The 15,836-nt window shown below is 53.3% G+C and overlaps 3 protein-coding genes across 3 annotated transcripts; 1 reads left to right on the top strand and 2 right to left on the bottom strand.

Moving 5' to 3' along the window:
• Window positions 1-2,212: 2,212 nt before the first annotated feature.
• Window positions 2,213-3,451, top strand: N7482_003666 (C2H2-type zinc finger protein; the record flags this gene model as incomplete). The annotated part of the gene is made up of 3 exons (XM_056685791.1): window positions 2,213-2,497; window positions 2,570-2,703; window positions 2,770-3,451. The coding sequence occupies 3 exons, from the start codon at window positions 2,213-2,215 to the stop codon at window positions 3,449-3,451; spliced, it is 1,101 nt and encodes a 366-aa protein (XP_056544533.1).
• A 3,061-nt stretch (window positions 3,452-6,512) lies between these two features.
• Window positions 6,513-7,313, bottom strand: N7482_003665 (uncharacterized protein; the record flags this gene model as incomplete). The annotated part of the gene is made up of 1 exon (XM_056685790.1): window positions 6,513-7,313. One exon carries the CDS (start codon window positions 7,311-7,313, stop codon window positions 6,513-6,515), a length of 801 nt encoding a protein of 266 aa, XP_056544532.1.
• Window positions 7,314-11,222: 3,909 nt separating this feature from the next.
• On the bottom strand, window positions 11,223-12,188 carry N7482_003664 (WSC domain-containing protein; the record flags this gene model as incomplete). The annotated part of the gene is made up of 3 exons (XM_056685789.1): window positions 11,223-11,246; window positions 11,306-11,784; window positions 11,858-12,188. The coding sequence occupies 3 exons, from the start codon at window positions 12,186-12,188 to the stop codon at window positions 11,223-11,225; spliced, it is 834 nt and encodes a 277-aa protein (XP_056544531.1).
• Window positions 12,189-15,836: the final 3,648 nt, after the last annotated feature.

Below are 15,836 nucleotides of genomic sequence, written 5' to 3'. Positions count from 1 at the left end.
AGCTACTCTATACTTCCCGTGCGAGGCTCCGGGGCGAGGGCCATCCTGCAAGGCATCGCGAGGATCCAGTTCCCAGTGACGTCGGAAACCGGGGAATCGGGGAATCGGGGCCAGGGGCACCGGGGAGGGAGAAGGGGGCTGGGGCTTTGGGGGGGGCTTTGGGACGGGACTGGGAAGGGAAAATGGGCAGTGTCCTGGTTGACCCCAGGGAGGGGGAAGGGATCAGCAACGCTGAAACAGGCCGTGAACTGCCCGCCAAGCCCTTAGGTCGAACCCCCCTGCCGCTAAGGCGTACTGGACCCACTAGGTGGACTTAAGGCCCTTGGCTGGCCCACGGACTCCAAGCCCATAGTATTCCCGAGCGAGGATCGAGCCGATCCACTGCTCAGATCTTCCGACGTTCACCCGCAAGATCTGGCCGGAAGAAAGGGCGGACCGGCTTCACCGTGGGAGTACTCCGTAGACGTCGACCGCTTGGCATCGTTTATAGCCCGGATGCAAAGCGGGTGGTCCACCGATCATACAAGAACAATGCGCTGGATTGGAAGGAAGAATAAAGAAGAGGGTTCTGACGACCGGCCGCCTCACCCGCAGGCAGTCCAAATCAGCCTCAGGAACGCATGGAATGACATAGGCGAGGGTACGGACGACGGATGACGGACGACGGATGACGGACGACCGACCACGGCCCAGGCCGCCGGTAGCCAATTGCAGCCCCACCCAAGCGAGTCTCCTATTACCCAATCGGGCGTATAATGCGATCCTGCGAGTCTCCCTCAAACCTTCGTCCCGGCTGCTTGACGACTCTATCAGGAGTGGGGCAAACCCGTTGGGTTTCCCTGAGAGCTTGGACTTGACGGCTTCCTATCGGGATTTGAAATTCTGGCGGGCGGTGAACTGGTATACCCAAGATACTTGACTTGTGCGGAGGAGAACTATGTGATGAGATGACTATCGGACCATCAGCACGACTCCTTGGGTCATACTGTCTAGGCTAAATGCCAGAAAAAGAAAGCTGTCTGCACGACACCAGCCAACACAGCACAGCCAACATTATGGTCCGGGGCCAGGAAGGCGGCCTGTTGGTTGCATTCCCGGCGCATCGGTAGCGAGCCCTCCAGTGCTCCATCCACTCATGACGCGATCTCAACCAACAGCTCACCATGAGCCCAGGAGGAGACTAAATGCACTAAGCATTTAGTCCACTTGGCACCCTGCCTTCCGCCCCCTCCGTGATTTACGAGATCACTAAGGCCTCTAAGGCCACTAAGGCCGCTAAGGCTACCAACAAGGCACCCTGGGGTTAGTCAGTCGGCCACAAGGCCGCAAATCTATCGACCTACCCAATCCGGCAATGAGATGGCCCTCTTTTGAGTCGCCGACACGGGTCCACCTGGCCCTCGACAGATAATGATTATAGAATCATTCATCAGATAATTCAAACATTCTCTAATAACATTCTGATCAGAGAATGTGCTGATATCCTCCAGGCTTGAGAAGTATTTTTATTTTCGTATTTGAGGTCGTCCCCTGCCGCTGCACGCCTCAGCCGCACAACCCTGAGCCAACCCGAGTGTCCCCTTCCCCCTCCAAACCCACTTACATAAACCCTCCCCCCATCCCCAGGCCAATTCGTCCCAATGAGGCCTCTCGCACCGCTAACCCACCTTGGCAGTGATCTTCTTGTTGGCCGGTTTGGGCCGGCCCCCTGCTCGATAACGTGGTGTAATTTTAGGATGGGCTTATGCTTGATCATCCCGAGCGATCATCGCCTCCACGCCTGTGCTTGGTTCCCTCTGATCTAAGGTTAGAGAAAATTATGGGTATTTTTGGAATGGGAATTTACTGGGATTTTAATTATTTTATTATTTTGATTTTCTGGATTTACAATTTACGATTTACCATTTTTCTGAATTTATTTGATTTGATTTTATTTCCCATCCCCATTTAATTTGGGAAGTCTATTAATCCGCCGGAGATCTGTAGGAACAGCTTTGGTTAGTGCCATCGTCGTGCCTCTATATCAGTCCACCCTCCTCCGCTCTTCTTCACCTCTTCTGCAGTTTCAGTTTCAGATCATCTGCAATCCTCTGCAGTCCTCTGCAAGCCTCTGCTTCAATTCCATCACGCAGACCTCGAAGGATTCCTATATATCTTCCCTTCCCCTCCCCGTCCTCCTCTTCCCCCCCCCCCCCATCCTTTCCTCCACAGGATGGCCCGAGGATCTTCACAGGAGCGCAACAACATTTCTCACAGCAACTCTCTGTCATCCAACCACATCATCTCTGTGCTGAACAGCCCTGCCACCTCGGCCTCAGAGTCCCCCGAACCTCATCTCGCCGAATCATCCACCATGGTCGCCCGCAAGAACACCATGCGCCACAGCCCTCAGGCGGACATTGCGCTGCCGGTGACTTACACTCCTACCACCCACCGCATTAGCAAGGCGAAGAAAGGCAAGCGCGTGCATGCGTGCGAGTATCCCGGGTGTAACAAGGTATGCGCTTATCCTAGGACTCGTCCAAATCGATGTGCGCGCAACAACGCTGACCCCCCATCCGCAACATAGGTCTTCACCCGCGCCGAGCACCGCAGACGTCACGAACTGAACCACAACCCTGAAGCGTCCTACCGGTGCACACAGCCCGGCTGCAAGAAGGCCTTCCACCGGCCGGATCTGCTTGCGCGCCATATGGAGAGACAGTGAGTGACCCAATCGCGCCACCCCCGGGGAGAAGAGAGACCGAGAGCTAATCGCGACTACGACAGTGAGCTCGAGTCACAGCCCGAGCAGTCCCAATGGACGCCCCAGACCTCCACCCCGCTCATGAACGACTCGGCCTCCGTCCCGCGCTGCATGGCCATGGATGGCGGAAGCATGCTGGCTGATGCCTCGCATCAGTCGCACTCGATGTCCATCGGCTCGATCGTGGCTCCTGGCATTCACCCGAACCTGGCCAACGACTGCTCGCTGATGTGGAATGGCATGGACCTGCCTCTGCAGCCACGAGCAGCGCCCAACATGTTCCAGGACCAGCTCCCCGAGTCGGCCGACGACAGCCCCTTCTATTCCTCGCCCGCAGAGACGTGCCCCTCGCCCCTGTCGGACGTTGCTTTCTCTCTGCCTCCTCACTCCAGCTCCATCTCCTCCATCTCCTCCATCTCCTCGGCCGGCACCGTCGTCGACCAGTACCCCAAGGGTATTCTCAAGACCGAGTTGATCGCTTCTCCACTGCAGATGGCTTCGCCTCTGCGGTGGGACGGCTCCGACGCGGGCATGCCCCCGTCGCACCTGGTGCCGATCTCGCTGGAGGAGAGCCTGATTCAGCCGCCCGTCCAGTGCCACTACCCTTCTCCCTCCTGGTCTAGCGCCGACTGCCTGCCATACGACGAGCAGGTGCAGTCGCTGACCCACTTCCACTCGATGAACTGGAAGCAATGGGCAATGTGAACGGAGTCTCCCTGATTGGTCTTGTATCGAGACGCGCTCCACGACCACGGGCCGTGCTCCATTTCATGACTTAACGAACTTCTCTCCCAAGCTCCCCTCCTAGCAGCTTTGAGTCGATGGGTCGCATCAGGCACCCCATCCATGACTCTCTTCCATCCTCTCCCTCCTCTCCCCCACCGGAGGCGCCGCGACCCGCCGTCGCCCCTCCTAATCATCCTGCAAACCAACCCCTCTCACCCACAAAAAGCGACCAACCCGGGGCATGGACCTCGCTCAAGCGCCAGGCAAAACGGCGCAAGCCATGCGCCAAGCCCCAGGTCACCCCCCTTGCCCTTACCGACGCGACAGCCGAGACCTCCGTCTAGGGGAGAGAGCACACCTCGCCCGGCCCGTCAAATTGGCTCCATGCCATTCGCAGGTCGGAAAATACCGGTCCTGAGCGTCGAGCGCGATGCGCGACTGCGGAGCCACTCCGGTGGAGCAGCTCCGCTTCGGGCAAGCGGCTCCACCAGGCACGAGCCCTTGTGCCAGGAAACCACCGCATAACCAAGGGCGCGAGAGGCCGCGAAATGAACAGAACTCTTATTACCATTCTTTTTGTTGATGCGTGGGGGAGTTGGAGTCCCTAGACAGGTGAACGATAGATGTTTTCCCGGTGTTCTGTGGTGTTGGTGTCGATGATTTGATGATTACATGCGTTTCCTGTGTTGGTTTCCTAGTTCTGTTTGCCTGTTCTTTCCTTTGTGTTGGCTGCTGTATACCCATGACCCCCCCCCCCCCCCCCCCCCCCCCCATGTTCTATATGAATTCCCCCGGTGCTGTACATAACATCATTTAACTCTGCACATATTCTCCATCCCAATGGATATGAATCCTGATCCTATCATTCTATCTGACCTCTCCATATCTCTATCACCAGCCCCAGTAGCCATCGCAGTCACACCTTCCGACCAGGCGAAGGGTCCACGGAAGTTCCAACCTCCAGAGCCGCACATGGTCCTGTCCAACCATGCGACCTGCCCAAGGTCCGTTCCACCGTTTCGCAGAGACAGCTACATGTCGATCCGAGTTTCGGATCTCGCGCTCTCTCTCACGGACAGCTGATCGGCTGTACCCGCCATCCGCGCACTGCAAGCCGTGGTTCGGCAGATCTCCTAGTTCCACGGTCGGCGGGCGGGCCACAATTCCAAATCGTGGAGTCTGTTACAGTACGAGAGAATCAGGATAGCCGTCCGTTTAGTGAGCTACACGGAAGTGTGCCCGGCCAAGCGACGCGGTCGCGGAGGCACTGACTCGCAGAGCCCTGAACTGATTACTACAAGTGGTTACGCCCGCAAAGTCTACTATGCTCCGTAATCTACGGAGTCAAACTTAGACTTCCAGCCTGTCCCAATCCTCGTTCGCGCCTCATCCTTTAAAGGTAGGAGTCTCCAGGTAGCGTCCGGGGATCGCCCCGCCCGCTGCCTAGGCCTTCATCAAATCCTTCGTCCCCTAACTCCACCCCTTCAGCCTTCGTACCGTGTGATGTGTGTCCCTCTTGAACGCCAACCACCATTACACCAATTCGCCTTAGCCCCGATCGACCGAACGAGAGAGCCAGGCGTTCGCCGTCCCTCATTTCCTTCCGGCTCACGCAGCCTTGGTCGATCTCCGGCCTCGCGGGTCTCGCCCTCCAATGACGGCGATGACACAAGCGAGCGGACGGACTAGCGTGCTCATCTCATCCAGCTAAAAACATTAGTACCCTTTGCTCCCTGTTGCGAGGTGACTGCCTGTTCGGGACGGAGCCCTGTTGCCCGCCTACCCGCCATCTCCAAAATAAAATTCACGTCACGGCACTTCAATTCAATTCCAACATCCCACTCCATCCATTGGAGTCACGAACCACATCACCAAGCGGCTGCGTGCCCCACCCGTCACCACTCCAGTCTCCTCCAGTCTAGTCCAGACCGGAAGCGCCGCCCTCCATCGTTCCGGGGAGTTGGTCGGTTAATTCCATTCCTTGCCCGTCAGACACACACTCCTCCCTTAATCCCCCTAATCTCCTAACTCCCGAGGGAAAAAAAAAAAAAAAAAAAGGCCAACTGAGTACTGTCATCACATCCAGGGGATCTAGGACGTACTGACCAGAAGGTATGAAAGAGTCACAGTCGAACCGAGAACTGCCTCCGATCGTACTATTCCCCAGGTCAACGGCCTCGCCTCCATGCATGCAATCATCGCCCAACTTTCCAGGTTGGGTCAACGGTGCGGGAGTGAATTGTTAATTAGAGGCCACCATGCGGCGCAATCTGCCGCCGTTGCCAGCTCATCTGCATGGCTGCGTAGCCTCATCTGGAAACAGGCTGCGAACGTGCATAGTGCATATGCATCGGATAGGGTGTACCCAGTCGTACTGTAGCTGGGGGGGGGGCACCCTCCCCTCGCTTCGGCCTGCATAAGCGCCGGACCGTGGATATCGCTATACCTCCGTAAGCTGACCCTGATATTGAGCTTGAGCTTGAGCTTGAGCTTGAGCTTGACCTTAATCTTGCCCTTCGTCGTACTGCGTATCCCTCCTCACCCTCTATGCGGGCCTAGTCTGTGGAGAATGCATCCTCGCTTCCGACTCGGGTACAGGCGTCGCTGATAGGCGCAGAACCGGCCCGTGCGAAATCGCCAACCGATCCGCGCTCGTGGCTGACTGGACTGGCCATGCCCGAATGGGTGGAGGCGAGTCGATCAGCGAACGTATCACGAGGCTCTTGGGAGCATGTGGAAGGATTTCTTAGTCTGTTTCGCGATGCTCGCATTGGGGGAAACGGAAAAGGGAAAAGGGGTTGATATGAATGGGGGTTGGATTTGTGTTGTGGTCTCATTTTTGGGTTGGGCGTTGTGGCTGGCTGGGCATTGCGATGTAGAGGAGATGTTGCTACGTATAGTGGGTGGTTTCAGGCTTTGAGTAGGCATTCTCCTTTCAATGCTTTTTCTCGCGAGTTGCTGGACTAGTTTCTACTACAGCTCCCAAGGAAGGGAGTCATTGGAGAAAAAGAAAACATGGCTGTCCCGTACAGCGCCATCCTCAATCATCGAGCACCGCCCAGATTTCCCTCGCCATCTGCTCGAATACGGGTGTCGGCAAGGTCAAGTCAGTTTCTCCTGCTCGTTCCACGCGGAGGAATACATCCTTAAATGGAATGGTGAGTGTGCCGGTAATCTTTGGAGGATCTTGCCGGTTGGATGGTCGTGAGATCTCGACCGTTTCGACGGGGTGCGGATCAGGGCCGCTTGATTGCCCTTGACGTAAGACCCATTTTTCTATTGTGATTTTGCCTCGACGATGGACGCTGAGGGTCAACGCGACTTTAACATCGCCGTTTGACTCGTGCAGCCAAAAGAGCATATCCTGCGTTAACTTGCTTCGTGGTTCCGACCACTTGACTTCCAGCACCATCGTAGGCCACTTGGTGTCCCTCGCACTTGGTATCTCTGCGGGTTTCCAGCTGGCGTCCGCTTTTTTGCTTCGCGTCCGGCCTCGGATATTCGCGGCTGTCATAGGAGTGAGGGTGCTGGTCATCCCGAGGGCCCAGTTTTGAATAAGTGTAGTGCCAGAAGCAGTGGCTGCAGCATGAACCTCGGATTCCATTTCGAGTAGAACGATGCAACGATGAAAGTCGTAAGTGACCCACGATTTCGTGAGGAGTTCTTCTCCGGAGTTCACAAAGCCCTCGAGGAAGGAACGCTCGTCCACCCCGGAAATGATCACATGGGGGTTACCTCCCCTCTCGCCCTCGAGCCGCAGAAGCTCCTGGTCTAGAACCCAAGAGCATTGCTCTACTCCTCGATACGGGTATTGTGGTGTGGTCGCTGGAAGGCCGAACATGATTATGTGTGTTAGTTACACTTGAAAAAAAAACAGACGTGAGAAGAAGGGGAAAGGAAAAGATATTCTCAAAATCAATTCTCAGAATCAATTCTCCAAAGTCAATCCTCAGTGGAACGGACACCTTTACATCATGACTATGTAATGTGCAGGTAAACTGTGTAGCGTGGAGCTGAGGCATGAAAAAGCCTTTGGCTTTGCCTACCAGACTCGCTTGCTCCATTCCATCTCACGATTTCAACAGCCAGCCAGTCACAATGGCAGCAGCTACAGCCATGGTTTCTTTCCTCCCAGGGTTTTCCTCTCTTGATTGATACTAGTGGCATGGTGACTGGGTCTTATTCACCCGAAGCGGGGCATGGAAGAACCGAAAACGTCAACAAACAGACAGGGACACTTATTCTTGATGCTCCCAATGAGTGAAAACAGGATGCCGTAATCAGGCTTGTCAGTCTTTTGATGCTGTATGCGAGGATCTCGAGCTCCGTCTTATCCGACCAGGCTTCTGCCCTGGTTGCAGAGGAGAACTTTAACTACAGAATTGGACTCCCTGTCCGTTCTTCGTCGGACATCGGCTTCAATAACTCCTAGCGATATAGTTGCATTCTTCCTGTCTGAGCTCGCAGCTAAAGGAGGGTTCGGATCACAAACGTAATGAATATCGATGCAGAAAACCCTTCCGTCCATAACGAGTAACGATTAGTGCTCCGGCACGAACCAAACGTAGAAAACCCTGCGACTTCAAGTCCCTTTACAGCATAGAGACTAGCTGGTGAAAGGTTCACGCAGGTGTGTAAAGCCCCAAACAATATCCAGATAAGCGATACTGTGCCTCCCATCATAGACGAGCGATAGCACACAGCACCAAAGTCCCTTGAAAACAGAATCAACACTCAGAATCGAGTGATTCTTGATCGATATGTGCCGTCCACATGTCACGGACATACAGCATTCCATCGATGGCAGGATAGTCCTGTTTACCCAGGAGATCAGATGGCCAAGCAGCTACTCAAGATTGACTATCCCTCCTCTCATGATCTCAACTGAGCAGTGTTAGATTTCAGGTCACGGATTGAAAATCTCTAGGATGAAAAGTGGCAGCAAGTCGACCAGCAAAATAGGGCCAGAAATGTGGACCCTGACGTTTTGGTTGACCCCAGAGATGACCTTGACGCTATCAAGGTGCTGAATAAAGATCTTCAACACTTGGAAACCTTACCTCTGGCCATCGAACTTTATAGATGGTCTGCTAGACACTTACTATGGGTGCTATTCAAACTTTTTTGGTCGAACGTGTGTTATGAAATTCGCCGACTACTGACCGCCGACAAAAAAGAATTACTGATTCACGGAGCTGGAGGTGTCTTGCCTAGACTGGTTTGTTAGGAAGACGAGGCACATGATCGAATCCGCCCCCGATGGACTGACACAGGTAGTGGCATACCTAGAACTAGGCGGAAGCAGGCGATCTTGAACACGACAACAGCTCTTGGAATAGTGCAAGACATGCTCTAATGGAAGTATGCTATAGTTCAAAGTCGGGTGGTTGTATGAAGAAAGTGGCAAATCTTGAAGGTTTAGCTTGGTGAGAGTTGTAGTTATATGGTTCAGCCGCTGGCAGTTGGCGTTCACTTGTACGCTCAGCTCGGTCATATCAGCGGGGTCTAGGTACTTTCTAGAATGGGTCAGTAGAGCTGAATCGTCATTGGGGCCAGATAAAAGATAGTCATCTATGGACTACATAATGCTGCTATTATCTGGTTAGATAGGAAGGTCAACTTAGGTCGGCGATATAGGTGTAGCACGATTGTTTTGATAATTGTAGACACCTAACTAGGCTATTCATATGTTGTTCTAGATAGGAAATCTCTATAGTAATTTCAAGATAAGGTTGCCGTAAGAAAATACCTAGCCGCTAAGTGAGTTTTATATATTAGTTTTTCTATAGCGCAGGGTACTAGGCTAGACATCCTAAGCCTTCTAGCTATACTATACACTATACCCATTCCTAGGTAGATATACTCAGAGTTAATAGCTCAAGGTTGGTCGGTCTACAATATCCTGACATTCATCTTACGAGTCTATTGTTAATATATATATCCATTCTTATATAAGGTACAGGCTAGATCTATCTCCTCTACCTACTTACACACCCCATCGACAAGATCGAGATATCACGACCATCCAACCGGTAAGATCGCCTAAAGATTACCGGTACTCTCACCATTCCCTTTGAGGATGTATTCCTCCGCGCGAAAAGAGTAGGAGAATCTGATTTGACCTTTCCGCAACCCGTATGCGAATAGCTGGCGATGGACATTTGGGATGCGCTCGATGGTTAAGGATACGCTCAATGGTTAAGGATACGCTTAATGGTTAAGGATACGCTCGATGGTTGAGGATGTCTTCCTCCGCGCGAAAAGAGCAGGAGAATCTGATTTGACCTTTCCGCAACCCGTATGCGAGTAGCTAGCGATGGATATTTAGGATGCGCTCGATGGTTAAGGATACGCTCGATGGTTGAGGATGTCTTCCTCCGCGCGAAAAGAGCAGGAGAATCTGATTTGACCTTTCCGCAACCCGTATGCGAGTAGCTGGCGATAGACATTTGGGATGCGCTCGATGGTTAAGGATACGCTCAATGGTTAAGGATACGCTCGATGGTTGAGGATGCGCTCGATGGTTGAGGATGCGCTATACGGGACAGCCATGTTTTCTTTTCTCCAATCACTCCCCTCCGCGGAGGGTTTTGTAGTGGAGTTCCTTAACAGTTAATGAAGATAATCATCCATGGACCACATGATGCTGCCATTATCCGGTTAGACAGGAAGGTCAACTCAAGTCAGAGATACAGGTGCAGCACCGTGTTATTGATAATCGTAGGCACTCAATAGGGCTATTCGTATACCGTTCCAGATAGGAAATCTCTATAGCAATTTCAAGGTGAAGTTGCCGTAAGGAAATAGCCGCTAAGTGAGTTTTATATGTTAGTTTTTCCACAGCGCAGGGTGCTAGGCTAGACATCCCAAGTCTTCCAGCCATCACACGCCATGCCCTTTCCCCGACATACTCGGAGTTGACAGCTCAAGGTCGGTCGGTCTACAATATCCTGACATTCATCTTACGAGTCCATCATTGATATACATATCCATTCTCACATAAGGTACAGGCTAAATCCATCTCCCCTACTTACACACCCCATCCAGTGTCCGCGCGAAGCATCAACAGTGAGCTATATGCCTGCGTTTGATTGGAAACAAAAATGCCTCGATCCCCCGTCAGAGGAACGAGGGCTCGAGAAAGCAGCTGCTCAGGACAAAAGAACAAAAAACGAAAAGATAGGTAAAAGGATTCGTGTAATTCGGAAGAACCGGTCTGCTCATGAGCAAACGGGTTGACGCCAGAGCTTCGATCGAATCGAGAAAGCCGAAATCAAAAACGCCTTTTCAGATATAAGATGTGTCCCGCTCGTTGATCCGCAGAGCACCGAGACGCGATATTTGAACAATCCGGCATGGATGATCTGTCAATGGCCGGTGGGGGATTGTATGCGACATGGAAGAAGAACAATTTGGAGTTGGCTACCAAGTTGCGATAGACTTTGCTGCAACAAAATAGCTGAGAACAAGCCGATGCGGATGCCCCACAGCGCACGTCCAGAGGCCGACCAGAGGAGAAGAGAATAAGAATCGCCAAATATAGACACCAGATGGGGTCGAGCCATGTGCCTTTCGGATATCATAACTCCGCTAAAATAACCTGAGGAAAATATGATAGACAATGGAACAAAGGACTCTCGCAAAGCCGGGAGGGGAGTCGGAGGAGGAAGAGGACAGGAATCGATGGTGAGGTTTCGAGAGGTTCAAGGAGAGTAAAGGTGGTCGAATAGGTAAAAAACGGCCGGATGCCTTAGCGACGATCCGGGTTGGTGACCTTGAAAGATGTTAGCAGATGTGTCAATGTCACGGGCGGGCACTGTTCCTGCTACTCACCTGCAGGATTCGGCGGGAGAAGTCATGGTCATCATCGATGCTGCCATTACTCTGGCGACGCTGGGCCATGTAGTTCCCGTCGAACCGGGAGTCCGACATGGATGGTGGCTGCGAATCGCGGCCATAGCCACCGGCCGTACCGCGGGCGCCAGTCTCGGCATTTTGCTTCTTCGAGCGGTAGAAAAAGAATGCAGCGCCGGCTAGGGCGGCCACACCGACCACACCGACCACCACGCCGGCCGCAATGGCTGCCGTATTATGGCTGCTCTTAGTCTGTTGTGAGGAAGTGTCGGTGGTTTCTTTAGCAGCAGCGGCGGTCACGACGATGGTTTGACCCCCAGAATCGGTCGAGACAGAAGCGACGGTGGTATCCGTCTGGGAAGCCGTCGAGTCACCACTGCTAGAAGTCGATGAAGACACTGTGGGGACATCAACCTCCAAGCCTGTTGTGTATACCGAGTAGAAACCTTCGCCACCGCCTAAATAGTTTGTCAGTCCCCATTTGAGCCATTATGGCAACCTCGTCCGACCACGAGCGGTAGAGCAACATACACATATCTTGCGGCCAGCCATCACAGGGTGTGTTGCACTTTCCCTTGGCCACCTTGGCCGATGAGGGTGGTAGTTCTTCACCGCAGAGGCAGTCTGAGCCTGCTGTTAAAGCGAACACCGCCGCATTATCTATGACGCACCGGTCCTGGCACCATCCAGAACTCTGGAAGGTATATGATGTCTGATTACCAAGACCGTCGCTGCTGCTGTAGCACCCGATGAGGGTCATGGTGGCTCGAGGAGCCAACACTTGGAAGGATTTGGCGGTGACTGGACCGGCGGCGAGCAAGATGCTCGAGGCCGTCAAGGCGGTCCGCATAGTGAAGCGCATAGTGAATCAAGAGGAAGCGAAAGAAGGGCGGAAGGAGGGGTTGAGGAAAGGAAGACCGCGTCAGACACAGTCGAAGCAGTTGAGGAAATCGAAGAACCAGGAACGACCCGCGTAACCCTTGAGAACTTCTTGTGGAGGGAAGGCAAAAGTAAGGAACCAAAAAGAGTGCCGAGTAACGTCGTCAGTTAGGAATCAAGCCCTCCGGCATCGAAACACGGATGTTGTATTTGGGGCGTGGAAACGGTCGGTGCACCTTTCGCCGGGGTGGACAGGATGAGACTGGGATGTCAAAACTGCGTGACGAGCAAAGCAAACGAAGGTGTGAAAAAGGTAGGATTCGAGAGTTGATAGCGAGAGGACTGGGGTACACGACCCTGCGGAACAAGACGGGCAAGATGGGCCTCGGTGGCCTTTGGTGAGTTTCACCCCCCTAAGCAGGGTTTTGTTTCGGGGACAGGGGGTTTGGCGCGACTGAGGTATCGCAGGCCAGTCGACTTGAGAATTGCCGCGTAGGTTGGCGAAGTCGAAAATCAAGGGCGAAGGAGAGCCGAGAGAAAAGAGTGTGGTGGGTTGGAGAGGATGGAGGAGGAGAAGAGCGAAGGAAGACTGTGCACGAAATGAGAGTATGGAGGAGTATGGGGCTTACGTTGTTGCTCCATCGGTTTTAGTGTGTTGTCGAGGTGGGTTCAGGGACAAGAAGGGGTCCGTTGACTCTTGGGCCCGGGGTATGGTGATGTAACTGTAGGTACACTCGTTGTTTTGAGTACCAGCGGGACACTCGAAGAATAGGGGGAGAGCCCTCCTTTCCGAGAAATCCACTGGTGAAAACAACCACATCGATGGCTCAGTCTCTGGTACTCAGTACATCGCAGGTACCGGAGAAGTACCGCTCCAATACCGACGCAGGTCCCTCTGAATATCCTCACGGTTTTGTTTGTCCCTTTCCCCGTATAGTATACAGTACTCCGTACAGTACTCTGTGTGTGTGGGCCATACAGAACCAAAAAACCCAAATGACCCAAATTCCTAAAGTGACCCTTGTCCCCACTATTTTTCTCACCTTTTACCAATCATGAGCTCGTCTTACATGAGTAATCAGGCACCTGCGCAGTCCACCAGTCTCCATCAGCTTCAATCCGCATCAATCAGCGCCAACCAAGGGCCGTACAGCCGATCACCCCCCACTTTGGCTCCCACACGGCTTGGAGCCCAGGTTCAATGCTGCGCGAGTCCTCCGTCAGTGGCCACACTGACTTCACGCCCGCTACGATCGTCCCTCATTGCCACATGAACGCCCCTCCTTCTGCCATGCTATCCTATCCACTGCGCGAAGGCATCATACTGGAGCTACTTTAGGGCCCAGTTGGGCTGCTTTGGGGACGGAGGGGTACTGGGCGACCACGCCACCGGACGACATACAACGCTGCTCCTCCTGGGCTTTTTCACGGGCGTTTTTTGCGCCCGGTAATACGGTACGCACTGCATACTCCGTACAGTCAACAACCAATTACAGTACATCTTTCTGTACAGACATGTATAGACACGCATTCGGTTCTGCTTATATTACGCCCAATAGATCGACCGCCTGTCATGCGGGCGCACCAGACATCCGATCAGAAATTTCTGAGAGAACGCTGCTGTTCCTCGACACTGCATCCGACAAAAAGACGATATTACTGTACGGAAGCCCCGGCTAACCATTTGTCGTTCCTGCTGCTGGGGAAATGAGACTCGTTAGCGTATGGAGCCAATTTCCCTCCCGTGTCCGGGGGTGTGAGGGATGTGACGCTCCCAGCAGGTGCTTGGCCGGGAGTCTTCCCTGTCTCGGTGAAAACTAAGGCTGAGCCAGAACATAGCATGGTAGTGAGACTCTACTTCGTATCCTCGGCCACCTCTTCCATCTCTCCTCCACAATCACCTTCGGAATCTCGGGTTTCCAGGCAAACCCCCTTATTTTGTTTGGGGCGGGCACATTACCACGGCTCCTGAGCGGCCACTCCCGGAGTGGACCGACGTACCCAAGGTACACGCTGTCTCGCCGGCCGGTACGGAGTACTCCGTACACCTGGTATGGTGCCGTACCGAAAACCCTGGATCGTCCGTCCCCTGCAGGACCCAGCCGCCTGCTGGGGGCGCAGTTGACAAGATTGAGCGATGCTCGCGTGCGAGACGAGTCCATTATGCCTTTCATGGGTAAAGGAAGCATCGCCAAAATGCTCGACTCGCCATGGAAAAGAGAGACAAAGAAACCCCTGAGTTATAATCTACTGTAATAATCGCCGCAAGGCAATCTCCAAATACCCTAGGGTATAGTGGTTTCACCTCGACCGCTGGTCCGTCCTGCCACCACCAGTCAAAGCAAGGTTTCTTTAGATGAAGTCAGTATCTGGACGACTGTTTCAGCGGATGCTACCCTCCATGGCTATGTTCGAGGGAACCAAGACGAGCTACTGGATGAACTGGTGGGTGTTCACGATTGGCTGGCGAGGAAGCCAGGAAAAGACCGACATAGAAGCATTGTAGTTTCAGGCTGAACGATGCATCAACCAAATATGTTCTCTCGCATGTATCATTCGTCTGCACCCCCCATGCAAATCCATCTCCATCATTTTCCGCAGCGTAGTCCAACAATCCAAGCTACATTATGCCGGTTTGTGTAGATGCCCGTGAATGCTAATGAATGCTATATGGAGAGATGCCCCTCATGTCCGATAGGATGCCAAATGACCAATTGGTCACATCGAGCAAGTTACTATCTCTAGCTGATTTCTTCTGGAAGCAACCGCTGGTCCACCATGACCGTGTTACACAGGTTGCATTCCCCAAGAGGAAGAACCGAGCGGCATGATCAACCATATCTTACCTGATTACATATACCGCGCTCAAAAGCAACAGGCGCAGATAGTGGACGGTCGGTACACCTCAACCTGCGTACTCCGTAGACCTATCCGAGGGCCGCCCGTTTTGACTCACCACGCAGTTATTTATGGAGCGGTGGCGCTCACTAGACCGGGTGGATCTCCACCTGCCAAAAGAAAGGACCTGGGGGCTGCCCCTTGCGCCGCCAGGATGGAAATTGAACACAGACATACAACACACAATTCAACCACAGGTATTGCATGGGAAATTTTCATGACGGTCGGACTTTTCCGTTGCCGGTCCGTGTATTGTTACCGTGAGTTCTTTGCGGGTTCTGGACTCGCGACGAAAATCCGACGTGCACTAGGGCCTGCGTGTGGATATCTTTTTCGGGTCTCGAGTCTTCTGGGGTGGTCTAGAACCTGCGAGTTTTCGTCTGAGGGTTCCTGATGGCGAATCTGGGCACAGAACCTGTGAGCTGTGATTTCTAGGCGTCGGGAATCTCGGGTATGGCAAGGAGCTTGGACGTTGTTCGCTGTGTGATGACCAACCTAGCCGGTAGAACGGCTGTGGTTGTTCGCAATGCTCGCTGGATGGAACTCAACACGCACCCAGTCGAGCCCCAAAAGATGGTCTCTGCTTCTATATTCCAGCAACCGATCTTAGGGATCGTGATGTACCAGGATTCCCGGATTTGCTATGTACCATGCACCCATGGATGCCAGGACTATCCTGTCCTGGTTCAAGCAATGATGATGGTCACAAGTGGATAGCTGTAGCCCATGACTC

Source organism: Penicillium canariense, assembly GCF_028826845.1.
Source record: "Penicillium canariense strain IBT 26290 chromosome Unknown utg000002l_segment0_segment0, whole genome shotgun sequence".
NCBI classification, from domain to species: domain Eukaryota; kingdom Fungi; phylum Ascomycota; class Eurotiomycetes; order Eurotiales; family Aspergillaceae; genus Penicillium; species Penicillium canariense.
This window is presented reverse-complemented; position numbering and strand designations above follow the sequence as displayed.